Source organism: Cynocephalus volans, chromosome 8 (assembly GCF_027409185.1).
Source record: "Cynocephalus volans isolate mCynVol1 chromosome 8, mCynVol1.pri, whole genome shotgun sequence".
Taxonomy (NCBI): domain Eukaryota; kingdom Metazoa; phylum Chordata; class Mammalia; order Dermoptera; family Cynocephalidae; genus Cynocephalus; species Cynocephalus volans.
The window spans coordinates 20,219,903-20,240,444 of record NC_084467.1 but is presented as its reverse complement, the minus strand read 5'-3'; the positions used below and the strand labels follow the sequence as shown (position 1 = coordinate 20,240,444).

The following is a 20,542-nucleotide window of genomic DNA, read 5'->3' as shown; positions in this document are numbered from 1 at the left end:
AAGGGAGGGAGGAGCTGTGCTGGGGCTGCAGCGGTGGGCCACAGAAGATGGGAAGGTCCAGTGCCAGGCAGTGGGGCCTGAAAGTGGGTGCAGGGACCAGCCACATCAGAATCCTTTGGCGAGCTGGTCTAAAATCAGTTTCCGAAGCTTCGCATAACCCCAGACCACAGGATCTGCTCTCTGGGGGATGCAAGTCTCAGCCACGTTTGGAAGCCATCGGTTTAGCAACAATGAAGGGCTCTCAAGGCCCTTGGTCTCACTTGAGGCTCCTGAAATTTTCATTTGACCCTGGGGAGGCTGAACATAGAGGCACAAAGTAGGCTGTGCATGGAGAATCCACAAACCCACTAGAACCTGAACCCAGAGGCTGAGGCTCCAGGCAGCTGTCCACTGCCCTCAGCCCTGAGGATGCTGAGCTAACTCTTCTTAACTGGTCCTCTCTGCCAGCAAACCATGCCCCCTCTTTGGAAGGCCCCAGAGAAGGCTCTGCTGTTGGCTGGCTCTGCAGGTGTCAGCTGTCCCAGGGAGGGTACTGGGTGAGTGTGTGGACAGCAGTACCACTGGCGACAGAAGGACACCGCTCCTCCTGCCCACCCTGGAAGTGAGTAGGTGTGCCAGGTGACTTATCTATGTGACCTTCAATCCTTGCAACAGCCTTGTGGGGAAGGTGCTGACTCACTTTGCAGATGAGAAAACAGTCTCAGAGAAGTGACTTGCCCAAGGTTGTGGAGCTATAAAGAAAGTAGCTCTTTTCCAGGACAGCAAACTGCCTCTCCAACACAGGGATATGGTCTCAGTTCCAGAAAGGAGTAATAGAAACAGGCAGGAATTATTTTCTGTGGGGTGGAAAGGGAGCTGGGCTGGGGGTCAGAGCCCAGGCTCAGATTCTCCCACCAGGCAGCTGTGTGACCTTGGTTGAGCCACATATTGTCTCTGAGCATCTGTTTCCTCATCTGCTCTACGGAATGGTGGCATGGGCCTTGGCTGGTTTTTGTGGAAATCAAATGAGAGTATGTATATTAGTGAGTATGCTTCATAAACTGTGAAGCGCTGTTCCAACATCACCTGGTACAGCTGTGGCTGTGCTTGTTATTTTTGTGGGAGTCGGGTCTGGGCAGGGATAGCCTACCCAGCAGGGGATTCTCCTCCTGCAGCTTCCATCTGATGCAAAGAAAGGCCTCCCCCAGGAAGAGGTGGAGGGGCTCTTCCAACAATCATTTCACAGACACTTGTGGGAAATTTGAAGCATGGGAAGTCCCTCCCACTCAACAGGCACCAACTGTGTGTGGGCTCGATGACTGGGAGAGGAGGGAGGCCTCAGTCCAGTAGGACTGACCCCTGGTGACAAGCAGTGACTACCCAGGCACACAACAGAAAGGCCACAGGGTCAGGAGTCAGGCCCAACACAGCCCTCCGAGACTGTGTGACCCTGAGCAAGTTACTTCTTCTAAGTCTCAGTTTCCTCATCTGCCAATTTGTGCTCACAACACCTGATGGGGCCGTCTGGGGCTCCAGTAGCCCGTGCAAGTCAGGCACACGGCTCAGTGCCTGGTGTGGGGAGGTGTGGGGGCTGGAGGGCGAGCTGCATTGATGGACTCAGGAGCCTGCCAGCCCAGGGGCTCTGGCCACTTGGCCTCTCCCTGGGCCTTTTGAGCTGTTTCTGAAGTCCCAGAGACTCCTGTCCACAACCAAATGTCTGGTCTGCACCTGGGAAAGTCAAGCTGATGGTCCCTTCTAGGGAGTTGAGTTCTCAAAGCAAGTTCTCAGGACCAGAGATGCCCTCAGAGAAGGGAGGGCAGGGGAAGTAATAGGTGTGAGGAGCCGCCAGCTCCTTCTTGAACTGCTGCCTCCAAACCCACCCATTGAGCCCCTCCCTACATCCCTCTTCCCCCACCTCCCTGCATCCCATCGCCACCAACCACCACCAGGATGGGAAGCCAGGCCAAGGCCATGAACACAGATGCCTTTTTTTCTGCTCCTCTTGTCATTTTCCTGTCCTGGGGCTTTCTAATGAAATTCAGGCTTTGGGTGACTCAAAACCGAGGTCTCCCATCTACAATTATTTGGGGACAAAGTGGTACAAGCAGTAATCTCTGCTGAGGAGATTACGGTTGACAGAGAGGCTCAAAGCGACCAAGAGGGAAAGCACACGCCTGCTGCCTGTAAGCCCCGACCTCAGCCCTGCTGCCTTGACAGTGGAAGGGAGGCAGGAGCGACCTTCCTTCCAGCACGGTGGAGGGGAAGAGTGATTTTCCGCGGCTTCCTGCCTCACCTCAGGGCTCCTCAGTGGCGGAGGGCAGGCATCATTATTGTCTCTGGATGGACAGAGCAGGGGGTGTGCAGGAAAGGAAAGGGCTGGGGTGAGGGGTCCAGCCCCAGAGTAGCGGCCACCAGATACTGGAGCTGTGCTTTTACGGGAGCTCGCTAGGAGAGGATGAAGGAGCCTCCCATTTCTCTAGAGCTCTGTGGTTTTCAAAATTCTCTCGCATAGAGAGGGTGGGCTTTGAAGCTGTCAGCCCTGGGATCTAACACTTTCCCTCCTATCCCATTTCACAGGAGATCTTTGATCCAAGGAGTATCAGGACCATCCCATGTTGGGGAAGAAAGTGAGGCCCAGGTATGGGAGAAAGGACTTGCCCGAGGCCACCAGCAGGTGAGTGTGGAGTGGGAATGAGGCCCAGGTTTTCTGACTGTGCACAGGCCTCCTCCTGGAAGCCAGCGCAGCTCACCTGGGAACAAGGCCTCCCACTTACAACATACGCCCAGCAGAGGCTGCCCCATCTCCCCTACTGACCTCTTGAGACCTGGAGCGGGTGTCTGGCTGGTGGTTGGCCCAAGAGGGGAGGGCAAGAGGTGGCTGTGGAGTAGGATGAGGCTGGGGGACCCAGAGGTAGAAATGGTGAAAGGTCCTGGCTTTCTCAACCCTGAAAACCAGCGCCTGTGAAAACCAGCCAGCGATACGCTGGGTGCCTGCAGGCTATGAGTGGACTGTGAGCGGGCGCAGCTGTCGCCCTCACAGAACGTGCCACTCACTGAGGGAACCGGTTGGGCTCACCTGGGCAGCAGAACTGAGGCATCTCAGAGAAAAGGAGGGTGGGTCTTCAGGTGGCACCTGGAAAATGGATCTCAAGAAGGGTCACAGGTGGCCTCAGGCAAATCCCCTGCCCCTTGAATTCCTGTTTTCCCATTGGTGGTGAGGGGGTAGGACTGGATGGTCTCCAAAGCCCTTTCCAGCCCACACAGTGCAGGGGTCTCAGAGGGCCGGCTCACCTCTTCTCCCGTCAGGTAGAAGGCTGAGAGCAGACCTCCGATGAAGCGGATATTCACCTCAAACAAGGATGCTTCTCCACTCTGAGGGACAGAAAGAAGGAGGGGGGATAGTGGGGACGCCTGTGAGATGTCTGCATGCATCCTGAGACAGGTCACACGGGCCACAGTCCCCACCCTCCCCCCACCTGTGCCTGGCTCCAGGGCCTCCCCAGCGGGCCAGGGCCAGGCAGCGCTCGCTCGGTGGTGGTGTTCATAGCACAAGTAGAGAGGGATCCACACCTGCCTGGCGGGCGCTACTGCACATTTACAGCTTTCCAAATAAACACTGGGCTTGGCTTCCTTCCCCAGCCCTTGCCCGAGGCCACTGGAGCACAGTTATGCCTGGCTGCCCTCCAAGAGCTCAAGAGCCTGCATGGGGAGCTGCTGGCTGAAGCTTAGTCTGAGGGGAGGCAAATCCTCCTCCCCTTTCCAGAGCCCCACGGCTTAGCAGGAGGACAGTGAGCCCCTTCTCTGGGGTGACAGAGCAAGCGGAAGGTTCTGGGAGAAGGCTGTGGGGCGGGCAGGGCAGGGCCAGGGCTGACGGGAGGTACCAGGCAGGTGCTTGTGTGACCAGCAGTGTCTCTGGCCCCCAGCTCTGGAGCCTGCAGGACCCAACCACACTTGCCTTGATTTTACCATTTTCTATCTAAAGTTGGGACTGCAAACCAGGGGTGTTGAGGCATCACGCCAAGGACCAGATCTGAGTTGAAATCCCACCTGAACCACTTCCTTGGTTCTGGCACTTCAGGCAAGATATTTAGCCTCTTCCTGCCTGAGTCTCTTCACCTGCAGGATGGGGCTGATGACATCCACCATGCAAGGGGGGCCTGAGACATGGTGGCACAGGGGAGATGCATGCCAGAGCCAGTGTGGCCTTCACAGGGGTCCTGCTATGACCACCCTTGCCCCAGAGGCTCCCCTTGGCCTGTGTTTGGCATCATGGTTTTTATGACTGATAACAACAATGTTCATCTGTTGATCTGGAAAAACTTTTCCATCGACCAAGCACTGGCAAAGCCGCTCTCCCTTTTAGCCTCACGGTGGTCAGTGAGGTCAGCGTGGTAGGGGTTGTCATGTCCATTTTTCAAATGAGAAAGCCAAGGTTCAAAAAGGTGGAGTGTCCCCACCTTGCTGTCTTCTGGGGACACTCCCTAAGCTGCACCAGCCCGCTTGAGCATTCCCAGGCACTGCGGGCAGCTGCCTGATGCCCATCGTCTATCCGGAGGGGCCACTGTCTGCACAGGAGACAAGTGGGCCCAGAAGAGACTCCTTCTCCTGCCTCCAGTTCAATCGAGGAGGTAAAGGGAGGATTCTCAACTGCCTTGCCTCGCACATAACACACCTCAAAATAATCATAGTAGTTATGATGATGATGACACCACTTTACATCTACATCAGACTTTGCAGTGTCATAAAATGCCTTTTACAACCGTCCACTGTATTTAATCCTCACACAGACCTATAAATTAGGCATTGTTGTTATTGCTATTGCTGTTGTTGTCATTCCCATCTTACAGTTGAGGAAACTGAGGCTTTTCCATGGGTTGTATACCAGCCAGGACCAGAGGGGCCTCCACCGGCCAGGGAGGCCCTCCTGCAGTGCTGCCTGCCGGGCTCCCCAGTTCCCCTCTCTGCCCAGCTCTGTGCTGGCAAACTGGACTCTCAAAGAGGCAGAGACCTCACTTCTGCCAGGGGTCCCCGTCCCACTCACATGAGGGTCTGGCACATGGAACCCTGCAGCATGTCTAGACATGACCCCCTCCTCCCCTCCCTCTGTCTGTTTCTCACTCTCCAATCCAGGTAAACGGCCTCTCTTGTGCTGAGCTGAGACATCCTGGACTGATCTACTGCTTCAGTCTGGGCTGAGAGATCAATGGGGATGGGGTCTTGTGGTCAAGGCTTTTGTGCCATCCAGACACATCACTGTCCCCTCCCCAAGCCCCTCGTCCCTGACAGGGATGCCTGCAAGGCTGGAAATGAAGAGGGTCCAGGCCTGGTTATGGGCCCCTACCTGGATCCTCCCAGCCCCCATCTCAGGAGGGCAGTGCACGGGGGCTCAGGGCCAGAGCAGCCCTGAGCAGGTGAGCCACGTCCCCCTTCACAAAGCCACCTCCCCCGTGTTGCTGCTGCTGCTTTGTGTGGTTGATTCAGCCCTGGAAGGACTGTCCTGGGTGAGCAACGTGCCCAAGATGAGCGATGACTGATCTCACAGAGAGGGAAGTGACAGTCGTGGCTGTCTTTCTCCTAGGGGAGAATGCCAGCCTGGAGGTGACGCTCCACCTCAAGGTTGGTCTTAAGGGAGGGGACTTGCCATGAAGTGCATTATAGCTCTGATTCTGGGACTGCTCTGCTGTGCAGCCTTGGGTGAGACCCTTGACATCTCTGGGTCTCAGAGATCTCAGGGTGGAGCTGGCTGCTGACCTCTTCGGCCCCTTCTGCCCTAACACCCCGAGGTCTCTGACTCACCACATTCAGGTGGAAGCTCTCCTCGACCCAGGCCTTGGCCTCCTGGAACTCTTCCTTCAGCTCCATGAGGTAGAGGGTGTCAAGGGAATCAATGATTGTGGCCCCGTTGAGGCCTCCTGCGGGCACAGAGAATCGGAGGTGTGACCGGGGTCATTCTTATCCTTTCCATCCCCAACTAAACAAGCCACCATGACCCAGGACCCCCTAAATGCCTGGGCAGGCTTCGAGGCAAAGGCTGGCCCCAGCACGATCCTGAGAGACTCCAGTGCCACCAGTGAAGGCATGGCCGGGATCCAGCATCCTCCCCATGCGCTGATTCTTCCTTAGGGTGGCAAAGAGCAGGGGTGCCAGGGGAGACAGAGTTCCCAGGCTGAGCCCCTTCCCAAACCTAGGTTCACTCTTCTATTGGTCAGCAAGTCAACCTCTCAGGGCCTGTCGGGCATCTACCACTGTTCTCTGACTTGGCATAAAAAATCTTAACAGATGTGCGAGTCCTGTGACTTTAATTCCACTCTATTTTATTCTAAGAGAAAAAATGAAGGTGTTCACAAATACCTATCCAGGAAGATACTTATTGCAGTACTGTGTATAATGGAGAAAAGTTGGGAAAAATACTCCACATCCAACAATAGAGGATTAGTCATATAAATTGTGGCTCAAACATAAAATAGGATACTATGTAGCCATCCACAGAGGTGAGGTAGAGCTGTGTTTATTTAGAGTCATCAAAGGCAGCAGCAATTTCCCTTTAGGAACCACAGTGTGGCCCTAAGAGGATCAATGATTCCTTCAGCATCCCCTGTGCAGAGGTGGAAAGCACTGAGAGCCACAGGCCATGCCTTCTCCCAGCGGAGACTCTAGAGCACGCTAATAGGCACTGAGCCCCACTTGAGGCTGGGGTGCAGGCCTTGCGGGCACCTCCTGCATTGAGTTCGCGCTTAATCTCCTTAATCAGTGTTTCCCTAGCTGCTCACTTGTGTTGACTCTGCAGGCAGAGAATCTTCCTGAAACTCAAACACTTAACCACCTCTCTAGGCCAGGCAAGGTCTGACAAAGGGCATGGCCTGGAAAAAAACTGGGGAGAGGGAGAGAGAGGTAGAGACAAGTTGGGAGAAAGATAAGGCTGGAGGTTAAAGAATCCCTTACCAGAAGGGAGGGTTGGCAGTGGAGGGAGGGAAAGGCTGGGGAACCAAGTGGCCTCCCAACCTGATACTGTGTCCTGGGATGGCTTTGGTATTTGGGTTGAAGTGAATTTCCAGAATGTCAGCCTCTCCCACGCTTAAGGATTGGTGAATCCTGAAGCCAAATGTAGTTGATCCTTCCCTGATTTATCCCAGCTGCACCCCCTGTAGGTGTCAGGGCTGCACAAGGTTCCTGGGACTGTCTTTATCCTCTCGAGGTGCTTGGGTGAGGAGACACTGATGAGCCACAGATGCGCTGAGCTCCACAGAGACATGCCTAGGACACAGGGTGCTGGCCTGGTGTCCACACTCCTGTTGTGTTGCAAGGCCTCAAACCTGATGTTTTAAGGCCTTGGTGGGATTTTGGGGATCCTGCTGCCCTATCCCTTCATTTCACAGGTGAGGACTCCAGAGAGGGAATGGGACACACCTGAGTTTAAGACCAAGGGAAGACCGGCCCAGCCCTGGGCCAGGTGTAATGTGTTTTCCATGGTACCACATGGACTCTCACCTCCCTGTGAAAACAGTTTTGGATCTGATTGCTATGGCTTGAAGAGAGGCCCGAACTGTGCATTCTTCAAGGCCAGGGGAGAGGCGGCCCACAGTATCTGATTTCTGAATCCTACCCTGGTCTGCCTGGTGTTTTCACCCTACGGGCCCTCTGTCCTCTGGGCCAGGCTGGGAGGGCAGCCAAGGGATCCTTGTGACCAGCTCTGTCCCGTGACATCTCTGGAGATGCTTGATGCTGCCAGATGAGAAAGCAGCCACTAAGTGATTTGTTGGCAAGGTCCTGCCCCTGCTCCGGGCTCCCACCCCACCCCCTCCTAGCACACCATTGAGCTGAGCTTCAGCAAGGCACTTACTGGAGAGAGAGCCTTTCATTCAGGTCAGAGGTTACTCAGTGCCAGGCTGGGCAGGAGAGAAGGCCCTATCCCCAACTTAATCCTATTTGCTCCTGTGGCTACCCTGGGGCAGCTCCCCAGGGGAAAAGTCTCACGCCCAGTTCAGTAAACAGGCCCATGATTTATATGCAAAGAGCAGCTTTCCTGTGGCTGCGGCTGGGGCAGGTTCCAGGTTGGTCCCCTCTCCCAGTTCCAGCTCTGAACCCTTGCTGTTCACAAAATATACCCCACCCCACCATCTTCCTACCAGGCCAGGAGGCGTGAGGTATGTTGGAAAGAACACAGGCTCAGGAATCAGACAGCCCTGGGTTCAAACCCAGCATGGGCCAGCAATGCATCTGCTCTAAACCCCAAAGTTCTCATCTGTAAAATGAGGTTAAGCCCACTGGACTGGGGCACTTGGGAGCTACTGTAGGTTCCCAAGCCAGGACAAATACATCATATACATACCTGGCATAAATACATCTGATAAATACATCTGAACATGCTCAGCACAGGCTAAGTGCCTGATAAATCAGTTCGCTATTCTTATTTCTGGTGTGCCTTAGCTCACCTTGAAACAGTGGCCTGTCCAGGGAATGAGGAAGGGTGATGAAGTGTGGGAGACCCTCTTGGGCCTTCCCTTTGGGAGGGCAGGGGATGCTCCCACCCTACTGTTCTGACCTTTGGCTACTGAATAAAGCCTTTTCAAGGCAACTTCACATAGAGCTTAAGAGGCTGGCTCCGTTACATAATGGCTGTGTGCCAGGGCAAGTCATTTTAGCTCCCTGAGCCCCATTTCCCTCATCTGTAAAATGGGGATGACAGTAGGACCAACCTCATAAGGCTGCTGGGAGGGTTAAATAGGGCAGTGGATGGAAAGGATTTAGTGTGATGTTGGGTACATCTGACCTTAACACAATAAACAGAAATGTGGCCCTCCTTGGTCCTGACTGGTCCTGGGCAGCCCGCTCCACAAAGTCTTTGGGGGATCCCACTTGTGTCTGCTGTTAAGGCCATCACTACCCCCAACCTGGGTGTGCACCTGCCTCCAAAAGAGTCTTCCTACCTCAAGGACTCCTTCCCTTCACCTCCTGTACACTGTTGTGTAACCTGTCTTCCTAAAACCAGATCCAATTGTGTCTCTCTCCCCAGCTCAGGAACCTGCAATAGCTCCCTAGTACCCATGCAAAAAGGCACACATGCTTCTGCCTCCACAACTTTGCATGTGTGGTCTCCTCTGCCAAGAAAGCTTTTCTGTGCATCTTGGCATGTTCAAAGCCTATACATTCTTTAAGGTCCACCTCTCAGTGACAGCCTCTCTGATTCCACTAGCTAACTTCCTCCTGCTCTGAGAATGCCAACAGCACATTCTTGGGCCTCTGGCTTGGGCACCCACTACTCCCTCCCTGCACTGTGGCATTCTGTCTTACCCTCTAACTAGACTGTGAGCTCCTTGAGGTCAAGGGTTCCCACTGCCTCTATTGTACCGTCTTCCCACCAAACTTTCAGTCTTATCTTCAAGCAGCCCGAGGCCAGAGCCCCCGAACCCAAAAGGGCCACATGCCTTTCCTTGAGCCTCCACATACACCCCTACTTTTCTGACTTTTCTACAAACTCTGCTAGGAATTGCCTTCCCCATTCCACCTCCTCCTGTGGAAATTTACAGCCCACCTCAATGGCTTGTTGCCCATGGAGCCTTCTGATTTCCACCCCATGGTCTGTATGAAACCTCAGCCTCCTCTGATGTCCAACTGAGATGCTTCCCCCTTTGAAAAGTCTCTCCCAGCCCCCGTGTCCACACTGCAGGTCCCTCCTTTGTGTACCTCCACCTTCAATACAAATGTTCCCCCATTCTTATCACTTTCCTTGTCCCTGTCCCTCCATAACAGCAGGGACTCTAGTGTGCATCAGTCTTCCCAGTGCTCAAGAAACAGCTGCCTGCGGAAGTGGGAAGGTGGAGGCAGAAACCCAGGCTGGGCCGTGGTGGCTGTGCGCACTACTCTGCTTGGTCTCATGGCTGGCTCTGAACTGCATCTCAGCCATCAGGGTGCCTTCTTCCCCCTGCTTCTCCTCCTAACTCTGGGGTGGCTTCTTCTCTGTCTCCTTTGAGGTCCCTCCCAATCTCCTGACTTCTAAAGACTGGGGTGCTCTAGGGCTCTGTCTTTGAGCCTCTTTTCTGTCCTCCCTCATTCCCTTAGTGATACCATCTGGTTTCAAACCTTTAAAACCCACCTACATGCTGATGACTCCCAGATTTAAATTTCCAGCCTGGACCTTGTCCTCAAACCCCAGCCTCACATATCCAGCTCCCTACTCACATTTCCACCTGTAACTCACTTGTCTGTAAGCAAATTCTGTTCTTCCCTCCACACCTGTTCCTCCCACAGTTCTCCCCATCTTGGTTAATGCCAACTCCCTCCTCCCAAGATGTGTGGCCCCAAAGCCTTGACTCTGCGGTCTCTCACCCACCATCCAGTCCTGTGGCAAATCCTGGTGGCTCTGCCTTTGCAAGGTCTCCAGGCCCCGCCCTCTCCTCACCTCCTCCATGCTACCATCTTGGCCCAGCCACCTGCTCTCTCTTGCCTTCATTCCAAGAGCTTCCTAACTGTCCCCTCAGCTTCTACCCTTGCCCTCCCCCCATCTAAACTCAACATGGCAGCCAGGGGGACTTTTTAAAGATGCAAGTCATATTGTGCCACTCCTTTGCTCAAAGCCTTCCCGTGGCTCCCATCTGACTCAGAGTTAAAAAGCCGATGTCCTTAAAATCACTGGCAAGACTCCATGTTCCTTGAGCCCTCCAAGCCTGCCCCCTCCTCAGGCCCTGGCTATTGTGGATCATTCTGCTGAAACAGCAGCCCCTAATTGCTATTCCCTTATCCTTTTAAATTCTCCCCATAGCCTTTATCACCAGGGGCACGGATCTGCTCACCTACCTGTTCACTGTCTTCTGGTGGAGTGTTAGTTCCTGGAGAGGACAAATGTGCTCACTGTGTCCTGTATAGCCTAGAACAATGTCCAGCCCATCACAGGTGCCCATTAGTACTTGAGAATAAAAGGTCCCCTCCCCCTGGGTGGGGAGGGCTTCAAGAGGGGCTGTGGCTCGTTCACAACTCTCAGTGCCTGGCTATAGTCTGACACCCAGAAGTGTTAAGGGTAAATGTCAGGTTGAACAAACCAAGCCCACTGCATGGGCATCTGCAGTGACCACGCTCAGGACAAGGTTAACTTCTACTACAGGAGCTAATGCCAATAGAAAAAGAAGACCCTCTCCCCAGGCTGTGGCCAGATTGGTCAGGGTGACTAAATGAGCTCAAAACATTGCCCTGCACAAAAGCTTTTGTGAAAAGTGTGTCAGACTCTACAAAGGAACAAACCCTCAGCTCCTGTAATCTTCTGCCCCAGAGGCTGCCTAGCCAGGACCCCCCCGCCCTCCTGGTTCATGGCTTGTACCACTCTACTGACTCTGCCGTATTAACGATGATGAGGTTTTTATGTGTTATTATATTAGCAAAGAGAAATGGGTCAGGCTGGCAACACAAGCTCTGAGAAGAACATTTAGAAGGAAAAAAAATCACCCAAGGCATAGCCTATTACCACAATATCCCCAGAGTCACACACTAATAGTTGCATTTAATTTAACAATATAATCCACAGAGATTTTTCTTAATCTGTAAGGGAACAACACAGATGTTCTCCTCAGCTTCCCAAGAAACCCATGTGGCTGGGTCACAGACCATATTTTCCAAAGATGCCTGTCATGGTACATCCCACACAAGAAGGAAGCTCTTCTTGTGACATGGACACCCCTGCCGTGGCTCCTTCCCTTGAACCTGGGCAGACCATTGTGATGAACTGGACCAGTAGAATAAAGCAGAGGAATAATGTGCTATTTTCTAGGCCAACACCTTTAAGAAACTGGCAGCTTTCACTTCCTGCCTCTCGGAATGCTGGTTCTCCAAACAGCCACCATACCATGAGGAAGCCCAAGACAGCCCCCAAGGGCAAAACATACAGAGAAAGCATGTGTCAGTTTTCTGACAGTCCCATCTGAGGTTCCAGCCAATAGCCAGCATCAATTCCAGACATGTGAACGAAAAAGCTTCCACATGATTCCAGCCCCCAGCTGTCGAGCCAGCCTTAGCCTCCACACCTTCCCAGCTGAGGGCCCGTATGTCATGGTATAGACACAAGCTGTCCCTGTTGTGCTGTTCCTGAATTCCTGACCCACTAAATCTGTGAGCATAATAAAATAATTGTTTTAAGCCACTAAGGTTTGGAGCACAGTAATTAGTTATGCAGCAATAGCAACTGGAATGTTCTGCCACATGGGTTTCTAGAAAGACTAATTAAAGTGACATCTCCACTACCCCAAAGCATATTACTTAAAATCATGTAATCTTGTATGGCGAGGTCTTCTGGCTGCATAAAACCCTTTTAGGGATTGGGACTTCTCCATTTCTTTCTGGTCTGGTTTTTTGTGTTTTTTAAATTTTTTTCTTCCACAAGGCTATTTTCCTTGAGTTTTCCCATGATGGCTATTTCCTGGGTCACATACAATTGTGCTCAGAGGCTAAGCATTTCCAGGCAAAGGTTTCTTGGAGCCTCTAGAAGGAAAGATATGTTTTAGGAACTATTCCTGGAACCCAGCAGAATAGAATGCTCTCACTAGAGACTGATTAATAGCACATGATCAGATCTAATCTGTCACTGTCCTGTTTAAAAACCCTCAATTCCGGGCCGACCCCGTGGCTCACTTGGGTGAGTGCGGCGCTGGGAGCGCAGCGGCGCTGGGAGCGCCAAGGCCGTGGGTTCGAATCCTATATAGGGATGGCCGGTGCGCTCACTGGCTGAGTGCGGTGCGGACGACACCAAGCCAAGGGTTGCGATCCCCTTACTGGTCACAAAAACAAACAAACAAAAATAAAAAATAAAAAAATAAAAAAACCCTCAATTCCCTGTGTTCTCCAAGTTCAAAATTGTGGCCACAGCATGCAGAGCCCGTGGTCCAGGCTCTGGCAGCCTCTCCAGCCTCACCTTTCTCCTGCTCTTTGCATGTGAGGCTCTGCACCATGTCAAATCCCTCACATCTCCCCCAGTCCCAGGGGAGTGTGCTGACGCAGTTCCCTGTGTCTGGGACATCTTCCTTTTCAGAGTTGGCTTGCTAAATACCTGTTCATCTTTGGCTTCAGCTCACACATTACGCCTTCTCTCAAGACGCTTCTGAGCCACCATGCAGACCTAATCACTCCTTCCCTGTGTACCTGACCTACTCTACTGTGTGTAATGTTGTCACAGTGCTGCTTGCACTATATCATGATATTTTGCTTGCTTACACACCTGTGAGTCCCAGGGGGAAGTCACTGGGTCTAACTATTTCCAGTGGCCTCAGCATCCATCCCCAAGGCAGACACAAAGAAGGTGGGAACAAGAGGCTGTTGAATGAATGAACGACTAATGGAAACACTGAAGGCACCTTCTTGGGAATCTCTAAACACTCTACAAGGCCTCTTGGCCTCTGAGAAGAGACCCCCATACAGCAGTGGTCAGCTATCAAGGAATCCCTGATGGAGGGACAGCATGGGGAGCTGCAGGCATCAGGGCCTAGAGAAACTAACAGATTCCTCCACCCTTCCTAAGTGGATGCCATGCTCTGCAGCCATAGCTGCCTGGTGTCTGCCACGGCCGACTGTTGGATGAGGTTTACTGCCACAAATGGCCATGCACAGGTCATTGCAGCAGTCTGCTTCACATGGCTCCTTACTGGAAAACAGGGTGTATTTGTAAAGTGCTAATGTTTTATTTGTTTGTTTTTAGATTGGACACCAGTGTTTAAAAACTCTCTCAGACAGTGCTATAGAGCAAGCTCTGAACGGCTTTCATCTCAAAACATCTCTGAGAGGAGAAAAGGGCAGATGGAGAAATGGGAGCCCAGGATGCAGTCATGTCTCCAAGGTCACAGAGCAGCTCAGGGCAGAGCTGTAACCAGAATCCACCTTCCAGACTATGTGACTTTGTAGGACTCCTGCAAGGCAGCTTTGGTAGGCGAAAGAGCATGGGCTTTGAAGCCAAACAGACCCTGGTTCTAATCCCTGCCTTGTCCCTTTCTAGCTGTGTGATCTTGGGCAAATGACTTGACCTCTATGGGCCTCAGTAAAATAAGACCATGAGATCTCCCTTTTAGAGTGTGGTGTGGCGAGTTCAGATGAAAGTGTACAAAGAACTCCCATGTACCACCCAGAACACGCAGGCACTCAACACAAGAGAATATGACACACCCAGCACACAGTAGGTGCTCAACACATGCGGCTGTTATCATAACACTCAGTTCCAGCAGAGAAGGCCACACTTGGGCTTGGCAAAGCTAGGAGCTCTGGCGGATACTTGGCCCAGCAGGGAAGGATGGTACTGCCTTCAAGCCAGGCAGGCAGGAAGCGTGAGCCCTGAGGAAGACAGGACTGAGCTGGGCAGGACTGCGGCATTTTATCAACCCGGTACGACTACAGCACCGCTCTTGCCTCAACAGAGATAAGAACAAAAACCAGAGCCCTTGGCCGCTCATTTCAGCGGACATCAAGGTCCAGCTGCTGCTCCAGTCAGCTCCTGAGGACAGAACCCGAGTCCCTTCTGGCCTCTACCAGCCTGGGTAAACTAGATGACCATTCAGTGGATCTTTGCTCCCTTCCTCCAGCTCTTTGGGGGCGGGGGGGGTAAACATCCCTGCCCCATCAATAATGGGCATTTCCATGTAACTTGCTTCGGCTTCATGGTGGGTAGGGAATTAAACTCTGCCCTTGACTTTATGCTTGGCCATTAGACTTGCCAGTGGGTTTAGGGGACATGCCTTGAGCAGAGATTTGAAACATGCTTGCACGGTTGGGCTTGCTCTTCTACTCCCATTCTTCATCATGAGAAGAACAAGTCTCACGTAGCCACTGGTCCAGGAAGGATGAGAGGTACATGGAGCAGACTTGGACCTAGTTGAGCACAGCCTAGATAATCCAACTCCAGCTTATCTGTAGCCACAACAAACACTCACTGTTGCCTGCCACTTTCTGTGGAATAATTTGTTACACAGCATTATTATATAAATAGCTAACTGACACAATGGCCTTATAGCCCTCTCTCTTTTTTTTTCTTTTTGGCAGTATGGGGATCTAACCCTTGACCTTGGTGTTACAACACAGTGCTCTAATGAACTGAGCTAACTGACCAGCACTAAAGCCCTATTTCTTAATGGTCTTTTCAGGATCTTCATACTCTAGTTCGACTACTGACTGCACGTGGCCCACTCTTTCTAGCCTTCAGCCTTTTACTCAAGCTGTTCTCTCTGCTTGGAATACCCTCCTCTAACCCCAGTGTCTTTTTAAGTTCTAGATAAAATATGACTTCTGTGAAGACATTCCTGATTCCCCCACATAGAACAGATGTTTCCCCCACTGAACTCTTTTATCAAAGGTATCGTTTTTCAACTTCTATTACAGTAATGGAAACTCTCATCCTTCTTAGACCAGCCGCTTTTTGAGGCTTGTTGTTCTCACGGTGGAAGGCGGGAGTACAAGAGCAAGCCCAACCGTGCAAGCACGTTTCAAATCTCTGCCCAAGTCATGCCCACTAATCCCATTGGCAAGTAGTTATCCTTTTCCCAAGGCAGTAAGTGTCTTCAGGGCTGGATCCAAGCCTGGTTAATCTAAGCTGGCATAGGTGCTATAGATTGAGGGTGTCATTGGGATCTGTGGAGTGAAGGATTGTACTCCCCACCCCACCAGCACCTCTGCGTGAGGAGGCCTCCCTGACAGCCTCACCAGAGGCAATTCCTATGTAGTGCAAAGTGCTGGGAGCCAGAGACTAACTCCACAATGCTCCGAGATCCTGGTGCAGGGTGGACACTCCAGAAAATGTTTGCCTGTGGAATGTGGAATTCTCCTGAATGTCAACCACCCACCCCTTCCTCATCAAAGTAGCACTGACCAACACTTGCTTTGTCCCAGGTACTGTGCTGTCTGTTTCACACACATCTTTTTTAACCTTGTGACAACACTTTTTTAACCTTGTGACAACTCTTTTTTACTGTCCCTCTTTTACAGACAAAGATTGAGGCTTAGGGCTGGCCAGTTAGCTCAGTTGGCTAGAGCACGGTGTTATAACGCCAAGGTCAAGGGTTCAGATCCCTATACCAGCCAGCCACCCCCCCCCCAAAAAAGATTGACGCTTACAGAAATTAAGTCTCTAACACAAGGTTCATTCATTCACCCCAAATATATATTTTTAGGTGCTTGGGATGTGCCTGGCCCTGGAGCACAGCTGTGAAGAGAAGTATCCTGGTTCCACCTTCACAGAGCTTGCTGTTTGGTGGGGGAGAAAGATACCAAGTAGCACAGTAGTCCCCCCTTACCTGCAGTTTTGCTTTCTGCAGTTTTAGCTACCCATGGTCAAATGAGGTCTGAAAATATTAAAGAGAAAATTCCAGAAATAACCAATTCATAAGTTTTTAAATTGTGTGCCATTCTAAGCAGCATGATGAAATCTCGCACTGTCCCTCTCTGTCCCACCTGGAATGTGAACCATCCCTTTGTACAGCGTATCCACACTGTAGATGCTCCCTGCACATTAAGTCACTTAGTAGCCCTCTCGGTTACCACATGGACTATTGTGGTATCGCGTGCTTGTGTTCCAGTAACCCTTATTTTACTTAATAATGGCCCCAAGAGGGCCAGCCCGTGGCTCACTCGGTAGAGTGCGGTGCTGATAACACCAAGGCCACAGGTTCGGATCCTATATAGGGATGGCCGGTTTGCTCACTGGCTGAGCGTGGTGCTGACAACACCAAGCCAAGGGTTGAGATCCCCTTACCGGTCATCTTTAAAAAAAAATAATAATAATAATGGCCCCAAGACACAAAAGTAGTGATGCTGGCACTACAGATATGCCAAAGAGAAGCCACAAAGTGCTTCTTTTAAGTGAAAAGGTGAAAGTTCTCAACAAGGAAAGAAAAAAATTGTACGCTGTGGTTTCTAAGATCTATGGTTAGAACAAATTTTCTACCTCTGAAATTATAAGAAGGAAAAAGAAATTCTTGCTGGTTTTGCTTTGTTAAGATGGAAAAGGCATTACATTTGTGGTAGAAGACACAACCAGAAATATGTTCCAATTGATGGCAGTCGGGCTCAGTACTTTCCGAGGCTTCAGGCATCCACTGGGGTCTTGGAGCGTGTCCTCAGCAGACAAGAAGGAACTACTGTACTCAACAGACGACATCTGGTTACAGACGACAGGAAAAGAGAGTGGCTAAGAAGGAGGCTTGACAGAGGAGGAGGAGCTGTGGCCAGGAAGGGCAGCATTCGACTGGAAGCCTGAAGGATGCACAGGAGGAAGGGGTCGGGAAGAGGGCATGGCAGACAGAATGCACAGCACACAGACAAGCCGGAGGTGGGGACATCTTGACATGTTCATGGAGCAGAAAGGAGGTCATGTGCAGCAAGAAAGAGGGAAAGTGGCAGGCCACAAGGGTGTGGGGGATCAGGGAAGGGGGGTCTGTGGCTTATGGACCAGACCTGACTGGCTGCTGTGTGAAGAATGTCCGGGAGGTGGACCATGCGGAGCAATTTGGGGACACCCGAGCTATCCATCTTGGTTTGGTGAATGCCCACTACTCATTCATGGATGGGGCAGAGGAAGGCAGGAGCAACTGGGCCTGTGCTCTGAGACCCCTTGAATGCAGCTGGAGATGCTCCCCAGCTGGGGGGGCAGCTGTTTACCAGTCCAGGAACAAGGAGGATTTAATCAGACCACAGGGCATCGTTAGCCAGTTGCCTCCCCCCCGCCCACTGGGGAGCCTCAGCTGCCTCTAACAGCACCAGGGGCTCCCGGCCCATGGGCGCAGGGTCACAATGCCACCTTGGGTATACATTGTGGCCACACAGAGCTATGAATTGACTGTGGTGATCAGGGCCTGTGGACCAGAGCCAGGAGGCACAGATGCATGGCTCTGATAACAAGAAGAATGATGACTATTGGAAAGAGGAAAACAAGGAAATCAAAGAGGCCCCATTCACCCTGAAAAAGATAAAGAGATGGCAGAGGCAGTGCGGGGAGAGCCTGGTACAGAGCCAGACCTGGGGAGGGTCCTTCCAGTCACCAGGATGACTGAGCTGTAGGGAACAGGTCAGCAGAAAGGGCCAGGCCCTGGAGCACAAAAGACCCAAGTTAGGATCCACCACTTACTAGCTGCCTTAGTTTCCTCATCTGTAAAATGTGAGCAATAGTACCTCCACGCTGCAAACCATCCTAAAGGCTAAAGACCACACAAACGCAGGATGCAGCAGCTGCCCCACGCGGCAGCAAACTGATGATGAGGGTGCAATTCCTGCCCCTGTTTTACAGATGAGGGAACTGAGGCCTATGGAATCATGTAGATTTCCCAAGGCTGATTGATGGGGGGCCAGGACTCAACTTGGGCCATCTGTCTCGATGGCTCTGAGCTTCACTGCTACGCTGTCCTGCTCCTGTGCAACTTCAGGAACTGGGCTCAGTTCAGAGGGTATGAGGGGGTCCCAGGGAGGTTCCCGTAGCCTCAAGATCCCCAAGCCATATCCTCGGGGTCCTGTGTCAGAGCCTGACCCTACCTCACACCTGTGGACTGCAGCAACGCCTCTCCTGTAGTGGGTACTGCCAGTGTGAGAGGATCTGGGCACCTCTCACTGAAGGGCCTGGAAACCTTCTGCAGGTGCCTCACCATAATGCAAAGATCCACCTGGCACTGCCACCTCCACAAAGCCTCCCAAGACCACCCTTGGCAGGGTGACAATCCTCCCTGTGCCGTTTTGGGTCCCATTGCTGATCGCCTGGCCCAGGTTGACTCACAGGAGGGTAGATGTTGTTCTTTTTCTCCAACAGGTAGGAGCTCTGGAAGGCAGAGACCCTGCCATATTCATCTGTAGAGCCATCAATGAGCCTACCTAGCATGAGGCCGGTTGCATTGTAGGTTCTAAGTAGACATGTACTGAATTAACCAGAGAGAACTGAGGATTAACCAGAGAGAACAGAGCAAGCATGACCAGAGGCTGGACCAAGTGGCTCTTCCTCCACCAGGCCCATGACAGACCTACCTGACTCCCTCCCAGCATCCACTGAAGAGGAGGAGACCAGTCCACTCCCCTCTGCAAACCAGGGACCTTCCTTGTCTTCGGTCCATGGGCCCCTTCCAGAATCTAATAGAAGCCACCCTACTCCCTCCCCTTTACTGGAAAGATATTTGCACACATTTCACATGGAAAGTAACTCAGGCTTCCCATTGTCAGACTTGCCTGTATTGACCACTTAACTGAGAGGGGGTGGCAGGGGCCTGGGACAGATTTCCTACACAGGACAGGGTAAGGTAGTAACTTTGGAATCAGGTAGACTTAAAATCAAATCTTACCTGATCGATTACTAGCTGTGTGACCTCTGGTCAGCTACTTCACCCTGTGAGCCTCAACATTCTCCTCTGTGAAATGGGGACCATGCACACTACTGAAACAAATGCTGCTCATAGGTACCCCATGAGGTTTGTTTTTTTAAATGTAAATGGGCTGCAGGGGGTGCCTGTGAGTCGTCCTTCATTTGATTTTTTAGAGGCAACAGTGATAGAGGGAAAAGCACAAGTTTCTAGTCAAAACATTTGGGCCTTGGCTCTATGGCTTACCAGCTGTGTGACAACCATCAAGTGACTTAACCTCTCTGAGCCAATAGGGATTCTGCATGCGTCAAAAGGGACCAATAATGCTCCCCTTGAAGATGTGCGTGGAGGAGGTGAAGTGTGCTTGACTCCCTGAACAGAGGTGTGGAGAAAGGGGAGCAGGAGGGGGAAGGGTCTGTAGGGAGAGCCGCCTCCCCACTCGCCCCCGCCCACCCCCTCACAGCCTACCCAAGGCTTATCGCCTCCACAACAGCCCTGAGCATGCTTCCTGGGTGAGAACTGCCTTTGCTTTAGATCTAGGGGCCAAAACAATTCAGAAATGCAGTAAACGTGCCATGGCCCAGAAAACAGCTCTCTCCACTTTGGAGAAAACACACAGTTCAATTTCCTAAAGATCGAACCCCAGAAGTGTTTTAAGGCTTTCCTGGAGAGAGCAGTTCTCGGAACTCGGGAGGCCCCACCCTCGTGCAACTGAACAATTAAAGCCCTGCGTATTTGTCATTCTCAGCAAATGCTTGCGAGGATGACTGAGAAAACTAAAAAAATCTGATTTTGGTGGCACAGCTTTCAGAACTATATGGTAATCCATTTTTGTCAATCCACGGAAGGCACAGCTCAAATCATTAAAAAGCCATCGTATTTAATCATGCATGGAGAAGGCCGGTCTGTGCCTCTCAGATCATTTTCAAATGGTTTTAGGGTAACTTTCAAAAACTGACAGGCAAGCAGGGAAGGGATTACTACAGACAATAATCTGAGGAATTTCTGGTTTTGGTCCTCAGAGAGCGAGGGATTTATTTGAGAGAAAATCACCACCCAGACCTTGGCCTTGGCAGTGGTGGGGACAATGGTGAGGGAGATTCCGGGATGAATCGGGACTGACCTCTGCCTTTGGGGAGCCTGCAGCTGCTTTCTCAAACAGACAGTAAACAAATTCACAGCAAACTATTAAGTAAACTAATTATTATGACGCATTGTGATGGGTGCCAATAATAGGTGGAAGTTTACACAGTGCTTAAGGTTGGGAG

At 51.8% G+C, this 20,542-nt stretch overlaps 1 protein-coding gene across 1 annotated transcript in view; it reads right to left on the bottom strand.

Moving 5' to 3' along the window:
- Nucleotides 1-20,542, bottom strand: part of MAN1C1 (mannosidase alpha class 1C member 1) — a 141,398-nt gene that overhangs the window by 27,039 nt on the left and 93,817 nt on the right. Inside the window, exons 3-4 of the mRNA XM_063104987.1 lie at nt 5,776-5,891; nt 3,271-3,351 (exon numbers count right to left, since the gene is read on the bottom strand). Coding sequence (XP_062961057.1) covers nt 3,271-3,351; nt 5,776-5,891 — 197 coding nt within the window. The remainder of the gene's footprint in view (nt 1-3,270; nt 3,352-5,775; nt 5,892-20,542) is intronic.